At 36.3% G+C, this 18996-nt stretch overlaps 1 protein-coding gene and 1 long non-coding RNA gene across 2 annotated transcripts; both read left to right on the top strand.

Moving 5' to 3' along the window:
* Positions 1-1984: 1984 nt before the first annotated feature.
* On the top strand, positions 1985-13318 carry LOC123663688 (zinc finger protein 3 homolog). The gene is made up of 11 exons (XM_045598356.1): positions 1985-2366; positions 4121-4279; positions 4784-4951; positions 5843-6091; positions 6216-6491; positions 7867-8056; positions 11393-11570; positions 12090-12283; positions 12676-12916; positions 12962-13040; positions 13229-13318. The coding sequence occupies exons 1-11, from the start codon at positions 2232-2234 to the stop codon at positions 13316-13318; spliced, it is 1959 nt and encodes a 652-aa protein (XP_045454312.1). The 5' UTR covers positions 1985-2231.
* A 1348-nt stretch (positions 13319-14666) lies between these two features.
* Positions 14667-18393, top strand: LOC123663375. The gene is made up of 3 exons (XR_006744643.1): positions 14667-14873; positions 15495-15578; positions 18095-18393. It is a non-coding gene; the product is annotated as an uncharacterized LOC123663375 (long non-coding RNA).
* The last annotated feature ends 603 nt before the right edge of the window (positions 18394-18996 follow it).

The following is an 18996-nucleotide window of genomic DNA, read 5'->3' as shown; positions in this document are numbered from 1 at the left end:
AATGAGTGCAATACTTTTATTACGAAAGTATTAACTCAAGAGGAATCTCAACAAAAGCTTCGTCTTTTGTTCGCTCGGTCACACCTGACCTTGACTTATGTTACGTTCAATACTATCTCAGTTGATTAAAAAAAAAGCATTCCTAATGATTGATATTGAAACTCGGATTAGTTACCAAACCACTGTCTATCAAAAAAACTTTATTCAAATAGCCTTCAAAAGCACTATCGAATCGTCATTTTACCAATTAAAATTTTAGAGTGATTATTATTTTTAAAAGTAAAGCTACCACCGATTCGGAAATCGTTACGGCGTTACACTTATTTTTTTCACGTCTGTAGCATGACAATCAATCGTACCTAATAGCATCACGTTGACGTGAATTTAACGTACTACTTATCGCTTGACGAACGAACGGGATTATTCGCTGAAGGCGCGCTCTTAGGTTTTACATATACCGACAGAAATTCGACCATATTATTTAACTGTAACCAAGCGTTCGTTGACACGGCTTTAATCTGAAGATCAGAAATGCCTCCGATCACTGAAGCAGTTTTTAATTCACCTCACATGGCCACAACAACCGAAATTCAGTTTTAAAATTCGTATACGTGCAGTCCAGCCATCCAGCCATGCATTAGCATTTAGCATCACCACGTAAGCAACCGCCTATGTGTCCCAGACATTCTCGATAGTCCCAGTTATTTAATTTCCGAGCGCGATCTAGTTCTGCGCACCACAGGTCAGAATCATGAACACTGGGGTCGAAGTTCGATATATAGTAATGCTTAGATCTTACTTGAATGAAAAACGCGTCAACAATCCTGTCCGCTGTCCCTGCGCTGTCATCGCGAAGCGCCTCGGACGCTTGACCTGTCGCGTGCGACTCCGCATCGTCCACAGAGACCTCGTTGTTTCCTGCTGCGAAAGTTGGGATGCACGCCCCGGCGCTGGGATGCGGTATCGGACTTGACGTCAATGGCGCCGTAGTAGACAGCCTACTCTCTAGTGCATTTAACCACTCGAGTATTCGATTAAAAGGATCATCACGTCGTACACTATCACGACGGCCATACGAACTATCGCGGCGCCTATCCCTCGTACTTTCACAGGGAGATTTACTACGATTGTGACAGGAACGAGTTTGTCTATCCAAACGGTCGTTATTACTACTGCGTGAATTACCACGACGTCTACAAGAATTCTGCGTTTTATATCGTTCTTCAGACGGAGTGTGTCAACCCGTACACCCAGACTCACGATCAGACATTTCTAACTAAATAGCTGAATACCACACTTGATACAAATAACGTAACGAACAACACAAAGCTTTTTTTTAAATAAAACAAAAAATATTACGCAATTACTATTGTTGATTTTAAACAAAATACTACACTCGACACACATATAACAAGTTACATGAGGTTATTTTTTTCTTATGAAAGAAGAAAAGAAATATTACACAATCACTATTGTTGATTTATAACAATGGCGAACGGTCGAAACGCGCGTGTATCTATCCCACTTCTGATCTTAGAAATCAGAAGTGAAAGAGAATTTTATTTTAAAGAAACGAATAAGACACGGAGTAACCTTACAAGATTTATTCATTTACATCAACTAAATAAATGTTTAACAACACAAGTACAAGTACGCGTCTTATTAGCACTAGAGAGTACGTCCGTCGCTGCCGCGAGCTCGAAGCAAAGAGAGCGATGCTACCGCATGATGCGACGTGGCGCACGCGGCGTTATTGCCCCGCTCTCCGCGCTCCGTTGCACGACGTCACTGAGCCGGGTCATGGGAAAGTTTCTAACAATATATAAACTGTAGTGCAAAATTCTGTTGTAGTTTACAAAATATAGAGAAATAACTTTCACATTTTCTTCTGTTACCATGACAATGTTGCGTAACTATATCTATCTTGCTCTTACTCATGGAGAATCGCTGCATACGACATTGACACTCGCCCCCTCCTCGTAAGCTAGTTGGCAAAACGATGACTTCATAACTATAAAGCTATGTCTGTCTTTCTTGTGTACGTGCGTTTACGATTCTTGAAATTGAATTTACAAATTGTACCGTTTCACGAGTGTTTTACTTTTATAAGTGAAAATTTGTATATAAATATGTAAGTGTATTAATTAAAAACAAATGTGTATCGCAAGAAATATTTTTAAAGTGTAACTCGTAGAACAAGGACAAAAACAGCTCGATAGCTGCCATTCAAAATGGCGGCCATTAATAAAACGCAAAAATATAATTTTGAGAAAATATGTCGCGCTTGCTTGCAAATAAAAAAGGACATGCGACCATTATTTGAGCAACTTACAGCTACAATGTTAATGGGCATATCAAAAGTGCAGGTGAGATAACAGATTGATACATTTATTTTTGGAAATTGCTGTTGTCTCGTTCGCACTCATTATTTTATATGTAAGCTAGTTGCGATGACAGTGGTTGTCGCATCGAGTCATCTTTGTTTCGAAGTCATGTGATAACAGATCATTTAAGATTTTCGTGCTTGAATATTCTAGGAATTTTCATTGAGTAATAGCTAGCTATCCTCTTCTGATTTTGAACGTGTTATTGGAATGAGTGAATGAGATGGTTGAACTATTAAAGTATTCATTAATAGTATAACTCAAAACCGCTATACTACTACTTTACATTTTTATAAGTACTTTTTGGAGTTACTTTAAGTTATAAATATAGATTTTAACCACCATTACGTTTTGATTAACATTAAAAGAATTAAATAGTTACGTAGTAATATAATTACTTGCATATTCATATCTTAAATATAGTTTTTTATTTAGTATATTTCTGTAATAAAAAGTGTGAAAATGTATTCAAACGAATTTCTAATAATCGTGATTCAAAAGCTGAATTTCTGTAAAAGAACCTAATTTTCTATAAAATTTTAGTAAAAATTTTGAATGATTAATAATGAGTTGATAAATAATGAACATATTTTTTCTTATTTAAAAATAAACAGAATGGTAGTACCTATAATATATTATTTTATAGGAAACATTTAACCAGTCGATCTACTCTAGTAGATTTTTCTCTCAGGTTTAATCGAAAGGTGTTGCGTGTCATTTGGTTCCATTTTAATTTACGAATTATATCTAATACTTAACCTACCTACGTTGTATTATACCGCATAACTTTTTAATGGATTTTGATGATTTTTTAATTTAATTGAAAACTGATATTTATCATGTGGTTCACATTTAAATTTCATTGAGATCCGATTACACGCGTATTTACTTGACTATTTATTCGTCTAACTACGTTGTATTACTTGTCGATGTAATTGAAGTCGATTTTTTTTTTCGTTTGCGAGCAAACACAATTATTATGATTTTATTGCGCATTTTTATCACCTTAGCTTAAATGAAATTTGTCTAATTTACATCTTGTCACTATTGCTTTTCTTACATAAGTGGACATATTTTTTCTTTTTCAATTAATAAAATTGTATATCGATAAAATATTTTAAAGACTATCGTATTTAGGGTTTTTACACAAATCACCATTATAATAAGGTAGTAATGAAGATAAATTAAGACACGGTCTTGAAAGAAGGAAAGACGCTAAAAATTAAGTTATCAGTATGAGCAAAATCCTTACCTCTTTTAGCTCAAATAATAAACTACAGTTTCACCGGTACCAACCGACAATAGTTTAAAAATATTATTTTTTTATTCACCATGAAGCTACACCACAGAGTACATTGTAATAAGCTTCACTTTATCCGTCGGAAATTTCTATTCGCAACTTGTTAATTCAAAAGTTATAGTTTATTAGTTAAGGTATAACAAGCCTTAAGGGTCTGTTTTATCTCTTGCTAATAAAACTCATTAGATACTTATTATATTTAACTTTATCAGTAACAGGTGGTACCGCTTCTTAGTTTTGTATTATAATGACTTTAATTTCTCTTAAAATGTTTCATTTGCAAAGCACTTAAGAAGCAAAAGACTTCTCTAGAAGTTTTTATGAGCTTGAGCTTCTTGATATTTGAATTACCTACTTACGTACATATAATATGTATAAAAAAATTGTTGATTAATTTTCAATAAAACAATTTAAATTTTATACATACCATCTTTAGGTCGCTGTTGGTGATGGACTACCATCACAGCTGTGCTTACAGTGTGTACATCAGATATCCCGATCTCACGCTTTTAAGGATCTCGTGGAGAGAAATGATATCATACTCCGCGAGCAAGCGAAGGCGTTGGCGGAAGAGGCTTTAAAGGAAAACCTTGAGGTGGGAAAATTCTCTAATTTTTTGCACGATATCATCTTCACCCATAAAAGTAACTAATATGCAGCTTGCTTTGATATTTTATCTCTCGATCACAGAGGAATATCGACATAAGTCTTTACTTTCCTCTCATAATATAATTCTATATTTACACCTGAAAATATACCTATACCGGTTGTACTTTTTAATATTATTGATTGTTAATTTGATTAATAATATTAACAAAGTAAGGGTAAGGTAGGTAGGACACGGCAGGAAAAATATAGGCCTGTTCAAAATCTGCAGAAGCCCGACTGTGGAAATACCCACAACCTCACAAGGTCGACAGTAGTGTTGGCAACGGGATTGCGATGCGTATGGTGTTGCTGGAGTATTTGGCGGGCCGTAGGTACACTTGTTTGCCCCCTAGTTATCTAAAAACTTCTTAATATTATTATTGACGTGGGAAGCTAATGACCCGATGTTTATAGCCACGTATGTTATATTTATATGTTTAATTTTTTACAGAAAGAGAAGGAAGCGCAATCGGTATACAGAAATATACAGTTCATGGAAATGACGAATCTCAGTACCAATGCAAATCAAATGCTCGAAGGATTCTTTGCAGACAATACAGACACCCAAGCAAATATTACTCAAGAAATTTTACAAAAAGAAGAATTCGATATTGATAAAGTAAGTGTTAGTCTATAAATTTCTACATTTCTGATCTATAGGCAACATTTAAACTAAATTTTGCTTAAGATTAACCTAGTTATTATTTTATTATTTTTTATTTTTAAATAATATGGTCATTAAGTAACTGAGTCGAACGTTTCAACTAACCGCTGCAAGCTGTACTGCTAATTGTATTCCGATAATTAAAAGAAAAGCGTTAAATTTTAGTTTACCACATTGCTTCTCATACATGTACCAGAACTTTTTTCCCCAACATGTTGATTTACTACCGATATTTACCTTCTGTCTAGTATGAAAAAGTCAATTGCAATACAGTTTTGAAATGAGTCATATTTGCCGACTGGACTCTAACAATACGCAAATATTAGCTACTGATTATAATCTGATAAATTTTGTAGATGTTTACGTAACGTACAAGGTACATATGAATACTTAGGTAATACTAAGATTCATAATACCTAAATAAGTTTCTAAAAATTAGGAAAAAGAATATCTTCTAATTGGTTTTACCTTCGATATATCGAGGTTGCACTGTATTTTATACTGACCGACCCTTCCGACTTTGATTATTATTTTTGTGATGTAAATAGTAAAGTTTTCATCTCCCTCGCATTTCTTCGACTTGATTTACATATACTATTATTTTTCATTGATTTTTTTTTTTGTTCAATAACATTAAAATATAGCCTGTATCACTTCTGAATAGTGTAGCTTTCTGTAAGTAAAAGAATTTTCATGATCGGATAAGTATTTGCGAAGATTATCCCCTACAAACAAACAAACAAAGTCAGAAACTTTACCATTATAATATTAGTATAGAAGTATAGATAACGCTCGTTAATGAGTTAATATACTTAAGTAATAAAAGCATAATATAAACTTATTTAGCTGGAGCCTGAAAAAACGGTCCAACCGAAAACAGATGAAGGACTGAACTCTGACGAAGAAAACTACCTTCAAATGGTAGTCTTCCAAGCGACGTCGTCAGTGGCCCCGGGACGCCACGTTTGTAATTTATGCCACAAAGAGTTCAAGCATGCGAGATGGTTGAAGATGCACATGCGATCTCACTCGAATTGGATCAAAGCAAATTGCAAGAAACCTCCCAAATGTCCGATATGTGAAAGAACTTTCAAGGTACCCATATCTAAATAAGTTTTAGTTGATACTTTTATTTTGCAGGTTCAACTGCCGAAATATATAATAATAATATTCGTGCCTGTTGGAACTTTACTACGACAGCATCACTATTTTTTTTTAGGGTCCTGGGATGTTAAAAATGCATATGCGAACACACGAACAACGTCCTCCCAAACAGCCAACGTGTTCCGTTTGTCAACGCACATTCCCGACCAAAACTTTGTTATACCGACACAGACAAACACATTTCGAACAGAAGACACACCAGTGTACCGTCTGCGAAAAACGTTTCTTCAGTGGATACGCACTGAGGTCGCACATGGCTCGACACAGAGGAGAGAGGCCTTACATTTGTGCTATATGTTGCAAGAGTTTTTATAATCCGACTGATTTGAAAGTGAGTTAAAACGAATATATGAAATATTTTGAACCATATTTATTGTATATATAAACATTATAATAATAATCTCTATTCATAATCGGTAGGCATTTCCAATGTTCCACAGGGTAACTTGTCGAATTTCTCGTCTTCCTTATTTAGAACTTTAAACGCTTCATCGAAAGCTCTTTTACTACGCGTCGTTAAATATATCGGGAAATTTATGTGAAATCGTATCTTAAGATTACCTTTGGCTTTGTTGGGGCACGCGGGTATAGGGAGCCCTTCATCTTCAATTACCTTTTCGTACTCCGGCGTTATAACGTCAGTTATTTTAATTCTTAATGTCCTATCGTCTAACGTTGTAAGCGTGAGTGTCACACCGCATAAGGCTTCGTGTAATGTAACCGTCCTTATAATAAGGAGATCGCTTAGTCCAGATCTTAAGAAATTTTCGTGCGGTCGATCTTCAGTTATGAACATCACATCCGCTGGTATCCTCGTTGGGCCTTGATCTCCTTCTTCCTTAAATATGATCTCCGTGTTAGGATAAATGCCTGGCTTTATAGGTATAGACAGGACCTTCTCTCGTAGTTTCAACTCTGAACACGTTTCATCCGTGAACACTAAGCGCTGTATCTTCATTTTCTTCAAACATCCCTTGTAGACTTCCTCTAGAGTGAGAGAGAGTGGTCGCACTATGGTTTGGTCTTTTTCTTTATAACCCTTTCCAAGAGGTGACTCGAACATCGGTGGTGGGTTTTCGTAGTAGTCTAAGATATCAGCATAGGGATTCTTTGTTCCGAAAAAGTCTTGATATGTCTGTAAAGGGTCTCCATGGTAAACGTAAGGTTGGATGTATTCTTTAGGGCCGGGGACGCCTCTCTTGAGCCCTTCCTCGCCGTACTGGTCGTAGATCGCTCTGTATTTATGGTCTACTAAAACCTCGTAGGCTTCTCCGATGAGTGCAAATATTCTTTTCACATTTTCATCGTTTTCGTATTTTTCAGGATTATATTTGAGTGCCAGTCGTCGATAAGCCTTTTTAATTTCATTTTGATCACAAGAACGTTTTACGCCCAAAATATTGTAATAATCAAAGCCCATATTAACGAAATTCTGAATAAGTTTTAGAAATGTCAACCAAACTGACAATAATTTTGTCACTAATTCATTATAATATATTACATTTTTTTTAAACCAGCTTGTTATATCAAATCTCATTTATTAAAAAGGTATTATATCTTTCTCCTTAGGACTTGTGTTTTATGTATCTATTTTAGTTTAACACTATCAGTTACCGAAAACATTTAATTAAAATACATAACTCCTTAAAAGTTTTACTTACTATTTATTACAGACATCTGTTCACATTGTAAAGACATATTTGTAGGTTCATTTCCGCTTGCACACCGGCGAGAAACCTCTAAAATGTTCAGAATGCAACAAAACGTTCCGACGGCACTCAACCCTGTGTCAACATATGAAGAAACACCGAGGTATCAGGAATCACGTTTGTAACGTGTGCAACAAGGCTTTCTATGAAGTATCCAAACTAAATGCACATATGAGAGTGCATACAGGTACGCTCCTTAACATTATTTTATACGCAGAAATATCAAAACTTATCGAGTCATTTCAAACGTTATGTTTCACATTTTTTTAAGTGAAAATATTCCACCAACATCGTTCATACTGATGTAGTAGAAAATATAATATTAAGAGCCATTTCACAAAAATCGGTAACAATCCGCGAAATTGTAATATTTTGACGTCGTTAATCTCAGTGTTGGATGCAATAATGTAATTTATATTCTTAAAATATAATAATGCAACCTTTGTTGTAGTCCATAGTCGGATCAGAATTTTGATTTATATTATGTGTATAAAATTATTAACCTTTTCATCAGCCTCCTCCCTGGGTAAACGGTCGCAATGTATACTTTGAAGTCCTACTTTTCAATAGCCTCTATGTTGAAACCATTTTTAAAAAATATCATAATATGTGGAATATAATTTTGTTGCGCACTGTCGCAGATTTTTATTCCATTTGTATCTCTATTAAACGATAAAAAAATTTAAAGTTACGAATATTTTCCAAATAAGTACAATTTTAAAAGCGATATTTTTCTTAGAAAACTAAGAAATTTTAACGAACTATCTTCATCAAAGTAAACTTACATCATTAAGGAATACAAAAAAAAAATAACTAAAAGATGTAATCATTTTTAATACATTTTATATTAAATAATAAAAAGATAGTATATATTACCACGCATCAAGCCCAGTAAATCAGTCGAGCGCTAGCGCTCTAAGAGGTAAGGTCCACGCCAAATTCTGCGCAGCCGTCTCTTTCGCTCACACGCGGCAAGCGCCTGTTGTTATAGCGGATAAACCGCATTTGATACTTTTATAATAAAATATAAATAAAATAAACATATTACAAAAAAGACTGTAAATTAATATAATGATAATTTCTGTAAACAAATGTATCATTTAATTTTCTTTTCTCACATTATCAATACAAATAGGCATTTCAATCTGTTTGTCTTGTTATTTGTTAATTAATATGTTTGTCGGTGTCGATGTCATAAAACGCTATTTTATTCATATCGTAAATATTAGATTCATTCGTAAACTGAAAAAACTAAATCAATTTTAAAAAATTTGTTTCATAAAATTGTTTTTTTATTTTTATTTTAAATTTATTGACTGTTGTTATATAACATACTTGAAATTTTTAACAAATTAATTATGTAAAAAACATTTTATACCATAGTTATAATTTTTATTATACATCAGAAAATGATCAAGATGGTCTTTTGGTTGTCACACTATACTTACTAGCACAAAGATCGCGCGGCTCGTACGACTCGCGCGATGCGACCAAATTTACCTAAACTTGCAGAGCGTAAAATTGTGAAATGGCTCTTAAGTTGTTGAAAGATCATCAAAAAACAGAACAAAACAGAAATAGTACAAAAAATAAGAAACATAGCAGCCGTATCCAGCCATATATATACGAGTATAGGGTATAGGGTAATGGGTAGATGATGACATTAGAACGAAAGTTTGTCTTTTAATTAAACGTTATGATGAGATGGAGAATACTTGCGTAGGTACTTATGCGAGTTAGTGAATTATTGTCGTAGGTCAGGGCGCGGGCCAGGCGGCGGCCGCTTGTGTTTTTATCGTTTATCGATTTTTTTTGTATGAGTTAGATATTTAAAAGGCATTGTCAACTATGCGCGTTATTCTTTACTTAGTAAAGTTAATACTATCTTAAATAGCCCTAAAAAATGTATAAAGTGCAAAATAATTACTAACTAATGAATACAACTTAAAACCTGCTTATTGGAAAGAATTCTTTTTGAAGTAGAATGTTATTCATTATACTTTAGAGGCGTGTTTACGTGCTCACGGAAGGGATAACGCGGAATGAGTCTTATCAACCCAGATAGCAAAATGACATTATAGGTCAGTCCGTATCAGCTCAAATTTATGATTTGGACTTCAGACCCTACATCTGAATGATGTTTTTAAGACCTCCTCAAGAAGTTAAATGCCACCTAACGTAGACTTTCAGATCAAATCAAAAAGAGCTCTTTAATAAGAAGATATTCGTTTAGATGTAAAAAATTTATTTCCTGTTTATGAGTTCATTATGAACTAAATTCTGGGCTCATAAAAATGAGCTACTGAGCTAATGAGGTATTTTAAAAGATTTCATACTGAAATCTTTATGATTTGGATGCTGACTGGGAAATCGGCTCGTCTATTTAGACAAAGTCAAATTTAAAAATGGCCTAGGAATGTTTTTTGAAGTGAAACTTCACTAGGCGCATTAGGTCAAAATTTTTACGAAGGAAACGTCAACGTTTTGATGAAACGGCAACGTTTTTGTCGATGGCGCTAAAACGGAAATCTAAAGCTTTATATTTGTATAAATATAAACGAGACTTAAAAATTAGTTTGCCAAAGAAGTTTCACTTCTGACATGTGTACTTTGTACGCACGCACTTTTTTTTCACGTGGATCGTGATCTGCTACACCTACAGAATTTTTCTTGCTTATGAACTCGACTTAAAATATCTATTACATATAATAAAATGGTAGGAAAGTCAAAACTGTACATTGAATATTTTTTTAAAAGAATACTTGGGGTGTGATCTACAATCGATACCGCTAAAAATATAGTTTTTAGAATTTTTGTCTGTTTGTATGTATGTATGTCCGGGATAAACTCAAAAGGTACCGCATGGATTTACTTCAAATTTGGCACGAATATTATTAAGAAGTCGGGTCAACATATAGGCTACAAATTATCACGCTATCACCTACGGGGAACGAGCAGTGAACCTTTATTTCTTCAACGCATTCTGTAACAATGTGTAATCTAATGACGCATATTTGAACGTTGTTATTATGTTAATAACCATGTTAATAACCATGCTATAAAGCTAGCTTCACACTATAAATAGAGACATTCTGTAGTATATTTAGTATTATTGCACCCGTGCGAAGCCGGGGCGGGTTATCATCATCATCATTACAGCCTATACAGTCCACTGATGGACATAGGCCTCCACAAGTTTACGCCAAAAATAACGTGAACTCATGTGTTTTGCCCATAGTCACCACGCTGGGCAGGCGGGTTGGTGACCGCAGTACTGGCTTTGTCGCACCGAAGACGCTGCTGCCCGTCTTCGGCCTGTGTATTTCAAAGCCAGCAGTTGGATGGTTATCGCGCCATCGGTCGGCTTCTTAAGTTCCAAGGTGGTTGTGGAACCTTGTTATCCCTTAGTCGCCTCTTACGACACCCCCGGGTCGCGGGTCGCTAGTTGGTAATAAAGCTGTGGACACGATACCTCGTCATGGAGTCCCGTCGTCGTCCAACGTCCTCAATTCCGGTCCCGCAGGCGAGCGTCCGTTCGAGTGCCAGTTCTGCGAGCGCAAGTTCGCGCAGCAGTCGGCGCTGATCTACCACCGGCGCACGCACACGGGCGAGAAGCCGTACGCCTGCAAGTCCTGCCCGGCGCGCTTCACCACCTCCTCCGCGCGGAACAACCACGTCTTCACGCACACCGGGAACAAGAAGTGAGCCGACTCATGCTCGTATGTTTTACTTGAGACAAACACCGTCTTGACATTCTCGAGGCTACGAGAAGTGTTTGGGTAAAAGTTAGCTACTACTTATTTAGATTCCATTTTATTAACATAGACCGGTCAACCTGTCTGGTCAACGTATCATTAATTAATTACATTTAGAATAAATGGATCTCTGAATTTTTTACTAATCTATATATTAATACGTGAAAGAAAAACTTTGTACCCATTTTTACGTAAATTGCGCGGACGTTGGAGTATAAATAGAATGCAAAATGCTAATATTTTCTTGAAATAATGCATAAAAATACATTAAACCATTTAAAAGTATATTACACACCATGTATTTGACACACACGCATATATATACTTTTGTTTATTATTATAGAAGTTATAGTCTTTTACAATAGAACCTTAATAATGTGCAAAGTTATAATTAAAATGGATTATGGTCGAATCGACCTCGACCATGAGCGCGCACTAGTACTAAGCAGCCGCCGTCGCCGGCAGGTTCGTGTGCCCGGTGTGCTTCAAGGGCTGCAGCTCGCGCTCGGAGCTGCGCGTGCACTCCAGCAAGCACACGGGCGAGAAGCTGTTCGGCTGCGCGCTGTGCTCGCAGCGGTTCAGCTCCGCCTCGTACCTGGCCGTGCACCGCCGCCTGCACACCGGCGAGAAGAAGTACCAGTGCGACGTGTGCGGCAAGGGTGAGCGACCGCACACAACACAGACGCACATACAAACGAACCCCTGAGAAAAAAGAAAGCCCGGGTAAAGAGGGCAACCTCGAAGCCCGTACCCAGACAGACCCTCGGGCCTGTCAGGAAGACCCACACACACACACCTGAGAAAAAGTACAAGTGCGGCGTGTGCGGGAACACGCAACACATACAAAATCACGATTGAGAGCTATAAATCGAGGGTGAACAACGAGACGCATTTAACTAGTCTATCGCGACCACAGTAACTACATAATTTATTATATTTTTTTTTTCAAAGTTATATGAGATTAAATACTACCATAAAGTTTGGAAATGTAGTACCTGCAATACGAAATCGTACCGCTTATCACAAATTTATATCAGCTAAATTTTCACAGGTTTCATAGAGTGCAGTTCCTACAAAAAACATATTAAAACACACAAGCTAGATAAGAAAGAAAATGAAGCAACAACAGACAATGTCGACACGAACTTTGAAACAGTAACGCAAACGGATAAAGAACCCGAATTGAAAAGCAATGACAAGGAAGAGAATATTGAGGCTGAAGAAACACAAACGCAAATCGAAGGACAAATAGCGCAAATAGAAATTCAAGAAGAGAATGGGACGCAAAAGAGGTTTAAATGCGGACTGTGTGTTAAAAGTTATATGTACTTACGCAGTTTGAAGAAACACATGTTGAATCACGTTCAGATGTGTGTGCTTAGTCCCGATAGCTCAGAAAAGATGTATGCATTTAAGGTAACATTTAATTATTTTAATAAAGAATAGTCTATATTAATCATATAGTATAATATGTATGTATGTATAGTACGTTATGATGATAATTTAGTCCTTTCGAGTTTAAAGTAAAATTTACATTATTCTAATGGCATCGTTATTTCATGTTTGTAAAAAATACCTAAACGCATTACAGATCGTGTTTACAGATTGATCCGTTATCTAACAAAATTCAAATACTCCATTTAGAAGAGCAGAGATTAGCAAGAAAATGGGAAATGTATCTAAATCCACTGTAACATTGGAATAAACATCATTTCTATCAGTAAATACATTAAGTGTGATTGTTATACTTGACAGCAACAGCAAGAGCTCCAACAGCAGCAGCAGCAACAACAACAACAGCAACAACAACAACAACAACAACAACAACAACAGCAGCAACAACAACAGCAGCAGCAGCTACAACAACAAGTGCATCAGCAGGCGCAGCAACAGCAAGTGCAGCAGCTACAGCAACAAGTGCTGCAAGTGGGAAGCGTGCAACAACTGACATTGCCGATACACACACCTCACGTACAGCAAGGAATTGCCGTTTCTGGGGTAATACATGATTATTTAGCCCTGAAAAAAAAATGCACAATGTCAGCTTATATGGACAAGTGTAGATAAATCTTATTAGTCAAATTGTTTTTATTCGTTTTGATTGTTTGACAAACATCCAACGGTTGCCTGACAGTTGTTTAAATGATCTACACTAACCTATTTACTGTATAGGTCATAAGTAATACATTTTTTTTTATTTTTTAGACCGGGCAACAATATCCAGTTATATCGTCAGTCCAATCGTTGCAATTACAACAAACACATCAACAAATTAACACGGTACAGTAACATGCTACTTCCATATGTATATAATTATGAAACAAACATATTTTATATTAAATAGGTCAGATATTTTTGTCCTTTATTTTATTTATTTATTTATTTACTTATTCATTTATTTTCTTACATCTAATATTACAGGCACAACCCAATTCATTAGACATAGTAACGGAGACAAAAAGCCAAAGAAAAAAAATGTTCAACTACAATTAAAAGAATTAGCTGACTTACGCCGAGTTGCACGAAACAAAATTAAAATTTAAGTAGAGATTAAACTAATTTAATCACAAGAATGTCATACAATTCTTGCGATTAAATTCGTTTAATCACTACTTAAATTTTAATTTATTTTCGTGCAACTCGGCGTTAAACAGTAATACTAAAAAAAAACAATGTAGCATTAATAAATATAAAAACATTAAATTCATTTCTCATAACATATTATATACAAAGTAACTTTTGAGAATTCATTCCACGAACAAGAAAAAAGGTCTAGTGTGTCAGCCACCAAGTTCAGCGTTCTGACTGAACGAGCAAGGGGGCCGTTGCGCACTAGCTCGGTTCTGCCGTGGCCGTTGTAGATACCTATCGGGTACGCTCAAACATATCCACTGCATTACCTGGATTATTGACAACACCGTGGAATAATTTTAAAATATAAGTTACCAGAGCCAGCTCTCTCCTAGTCTCCAACCTGTTGTATCCAACCATGCCTAATACAAACAATGTTGGATACATCAAGGGATACAAGGGATACACGTAAAACTTAAACTAACAAAACGTTAAAAAAACGTTAGACGTTTAAACTTTCATATATCTACTGTGATCAAATTACATAAAAAAATACTAGGGGCACATAACTATTTTTATATGTATTAATTTTTTAATAATTGTATGTGTTAACAGCAGCCGCAGCTACAGGTGCAGACGATTCAAATACATCCCCAACACCAGCCCATACAAATACATGTAAGGCCATATTCATAATATTCAATCGAAATATTTGTTTTAGTATATAATTCTTGGTGAAAAATTGTAATCCGTAGTTAAAATTTTTGATTATACTCCTTAGTCCTTCTTAGTAGTATAAATCTGTATTCTGTTGTATATAATAAAAAGTTATTGTTTAAAATAAATCAAGCTGCCATTATTTTTCTCCAGTTATAGCAAGTATTAGTTTTTTAGTGACTTTGATGATTGAATATCGTGTAACTGGAACTTAAAGATTTGTCCATTAATCTTTTATACAACTAGATCGGCAAACAAGCGTACGACTCACCAGATGGAAAGCGATTGCCGTAGTCTATAGACGCTTGCAACACCAGAATCATCGCAAACGCGTCTGCCGATCCTAGTCCGATGGGCGGGGCCCATTGCCCTCCAGGAGCTCTGGTCACCTTACTTATCACAGCCACACAACACTTCTTGAAAAAAGTATTATTTAGCGACGATCTCCTATACTATCTACGGTCGAGGTAGTTCCCCAGTCGGGCTGCTCTAGATTTTGTGCCGAATATTCGGCATTATCCCGACCTCAGTTGGTATAACTATGATCCACACGGACGTTTGAACGACCGCTCGCTGCGGCAGGCGGTGGGCGTGCAGCAAGTGCAGCAGGAGCAGCTGCACGTCGCCACCTCGTCCTGCCAGACCATGCTGCCCAACATTCTGCAGGTATTGTGAACATTTTTTTTTTTTTTTTTATATCACTAGGTCGACAAACAAGCGTACGGCTCACCTGACGGTAAGCGATTACCGTAGCTTATAGACGCCTGCAACACCAGAAGCATCATAAGCGCGTTACCGACCCAATCCCCAATCCCCCCAAAAGCTCTGGTCACCTTACTCACCAATAGGGGAACAATACTGCTTGAAAACAGTATTATTTAGCTGTGGTCTTCTGTAAGGTCGAGGTTACTACTCCAGTCGGGCTGCTCCATATTTTGAGCAGGAAATTTGAACATTCTACCTGGCTGATGTGAGGCTCGTGTTCAAGGTCATTGCTCATATTAAATGATTTAACGGAATAGACATTTACTCTTAGTGTCGTTTGTTCGATATTGTCACTGTGTGCTAGTTTCATTCTTGGCAAGATGATCCATTTCAATGCAGCGAAACTTTTACTGCTAATAGCGGAAAAAGTTTCGCTTTCCTTACTTAATGAGGGGATCGCCTCGTTCAACTTTGCCCTATAATTTATTCCGTTGCGCATATCTATGTATGCGAGTTTGTATTTGTGCCAAAAATAATAGTTTCCATGGTCTTAAACAATCTGAAAAATCAACGTAAGAAAACGTACTCGACTGCTTCTCGTAAAACCCGAACACAGTAACCGTTTATGTACAAATCAATGCAAAAGTAAGAAGTACCTGCAGCATACGAACAATTTAGCCTGGTTCTTGTATTTAACGTGAAGATCGTGAGAAAAACGTATCATTTTCTGAATATATGGACGACCATAAATGCACTTGAGTCATTAGTCTTACGTACCGTGAGCATATCAAATGTAAATCTAGTTTCTCGGTACGTTCGAAAATGTGTAATTCCGAAATCTCTGAGGTATTTAATATACTAAAATGTGTGGTGAAATTTTTTTCTTTTATTCATCTCCAAAAAGTCCACGATGGCTTATATATATCTATGTAGGTATATTTTAAAGATAGGTATAATATCAAATGTAATACTTTTTATTTGGTAAATATTTTATTTTGAAGGTTATTTACGAAAAAAAATGTTAAGTTGTAGGTACCTTTTTTCAGAACTATTAAGTGCAATAATTGTGTGTGCTCGCAAACGAAAAGAAAAAACTGACTTCAATTACATCGACAAGTAATACAACGTAGATCGACGAAAAAATAGTCAAGCAACTACGCGTTATCAAAGATTACTCAAAAAATACTTATCAGATCTCGATAAAATTTATATGTGACCACATAATAAACATCAGCTTTCGATTAAATTAAAAATTATCAAAATCGGTACACCCAGTAAAAAGTTATTACGGATTTTCGAGAGTTTCCCTTCGATTTCTCTGGGATCCCATCATCAGATCCTGGTTTTCTTATCACGGTACCAAACTAGGGATATCTCCTTTCCAACAAAAAAAGAATTATGAAAATCGGTACATCCAGTAGAAAGTTATGCGGTATAATGCAACGTAGGTCGACGAAAAAAGCGTTAAGTAAAAACGCATTATTAGATATAACTCGAAAAGTAGTTGTTAGATCTCAAATAAATTTAAATGGGACCAATTGGCACACACTGCCTTTCGATTAAAACAAAATTTGTCGAAATCGGTCTACCCGGTCAAAAGTTCTGATGTAACATACATTAAAAAAAATACAGTCGAATTGAGAACCTCCTCCTTTTTTGGAAGTCGGTTCCCTAGTTTCGTACCATGATACGGAAACCAGGATCTGATGATGGGATCCCAGAGAAATCGAGGGAAACTCTTGAAAATCCGCAATAACTTTTAACTGGGTGTACCGATTTTAATAATTTTATCGAAAGCTGATGTTTGTCATGTGGTCACATATAAATTTTATTGAGATCTGATAACTACTTTTTGAGTAATCTTTGATAACGCGTAGTTACTGAACTAATTTTTCGTCGATCTACGTTGTATTACTTGTCGATGTAATTGAAGTCGGTTTTTTTTCGTTTGTATGCAAACACAATTATTTTTCTCATAATGCCCACGATCACGTCACAAAAAGAGTATAATTCGACTTATATCACTTGTCACAAGAGACTTTGTACTTAAAATAAAATTGTAACAGTTATCGCTAAACAATAATTGTGTTTGCTCGCAAACGAAAAAAAATATAACTCGAAAAGTAGTTGTTAGATCTCAAAGAAATTTAAATGGGACCAATTGACACACCACCTTTCAATTGAAACAAAATTTGTCGAAATCGGTCAACCCGATCAAAAGTTCTGATGTAACATACATAAAAAATAAATACAGTCGAATTGAGAACCTCCTCCTTTTTTGGAAGTCGGTTAAAAAAGGCGCGAAAACGAGGCTCGATCGACGCCACCACCCCGACCCGTCCCTCTGTCGCTAATACCATATTTAGCATAATTATATTGCAAATATTTGTGATTTTTCTAAGCTATCTTTTAACAAATATTATGTTTTAAAGTTGTGTTTTAAAATAAAATAACAAAGTATATTCTTATATGCACAGCTGCAGCCGGGCGCCGTGGTATCGGGCCTGGCGTCCGGCCTGGCGCAGGAGCTCGGCGGCGTGCACCGCATCATCCTGCAGCCGCCGCACGCGCACCCCGCGCTCTACACCATCCACCACTGACCACAGACACCGTCACCCTCGTCCGCACTCACCACAGATAACGTCACCCTCGTCTGCGCCGACCACAGATAACGTTACCCTCGTCTGCGCTGACCACAGATAGCGTTACCCTCGTCTGCTACTGACCACATTCTATATTAATAACCACACTCAACCCAGATCATCACATCACTAGGTATGATCTATACTTTAAGCGAATTCATGAACATGAAATGGAAACAAAGTTCAAAAAAAAAATTGTTTGTCTGTAAAGTTTGTTTACGTATGATAATTTGACGTGACAACGTCCTAAAAAACATCTCCTCGGACGCATAGGCCAATCGAGTGGAAGAGAGATAGATACGGCGCAAGCGTACAATGAGCGTAACACACATTCTTGTTACACAGGTCGGCAAACTGGTGGGGGTATGTTGGCCTAATGGTTAAAAGCCCCCAGAGGTATGAGTGGCATGACTACCCATATATTAGTGTTTTATCTATGGGCAAAATAGCATTTTGTCTCTTTTTTATCACACGTCATGCATTTAGGTTTTAAAATATAACCAATTACAATAAAACGTCACTCAATATATCCAATTAAAATGAAGGTCACCATCGCACCACGTTACCGCACTAAGCGATAGTAGTGACGTAACGTAAGCGTACAGCGGCATTGAAGCAAACAAAAAGTTAGACATTATAATCTCTAACCATTGAAATTGGGCTGTGTTCTGATCTGTGTAATAAGACCGTAGCGTAAAGCTATAATGAAACATCCTTTTTCGTGCATGCAGCCAACG

Source organism: Melitaea cinxia, chromosome 20 (assembly GCF_905220565.1).
Source record: "Melitaea cinxia chromosome 20, ilMelCinx1.1, whole genome shotgun sequence".
NCBI lineage: Eukaryota > Metazoa > Arthropoda > Insecta > Lepidoptera > Nymphalidae > Melitaea > Melitaea cinxia.
The sequence above is the reverse complement of the archived record's forward strand: the minus strand, read 5'-3'. Positions and strand labels throughout refer to the sequence as shown.

Coding starts and splice junctions, on each gene's coding strand:
- LOC123663688 (XM_045598356.1), top strand. CDS start 2,232: ATGGCGGCCATTAATAAAACGCAAAAATATAATTTTGAGAAAATATGT. Junction 2,367..4,120: donor TGGGCATATCAAAAGTGCAG/GTGAGATAACAG, acceptor TACCATCTTTAG/GTCGCTGTTGGTGATGGACT. Junction 13,041..13,228: donor AAAAGATGTATGCATTTAAG/GTAACATTTAAT, acceptor TCGTGTTTACAG/ATTGATCCGTTATCTAACAA.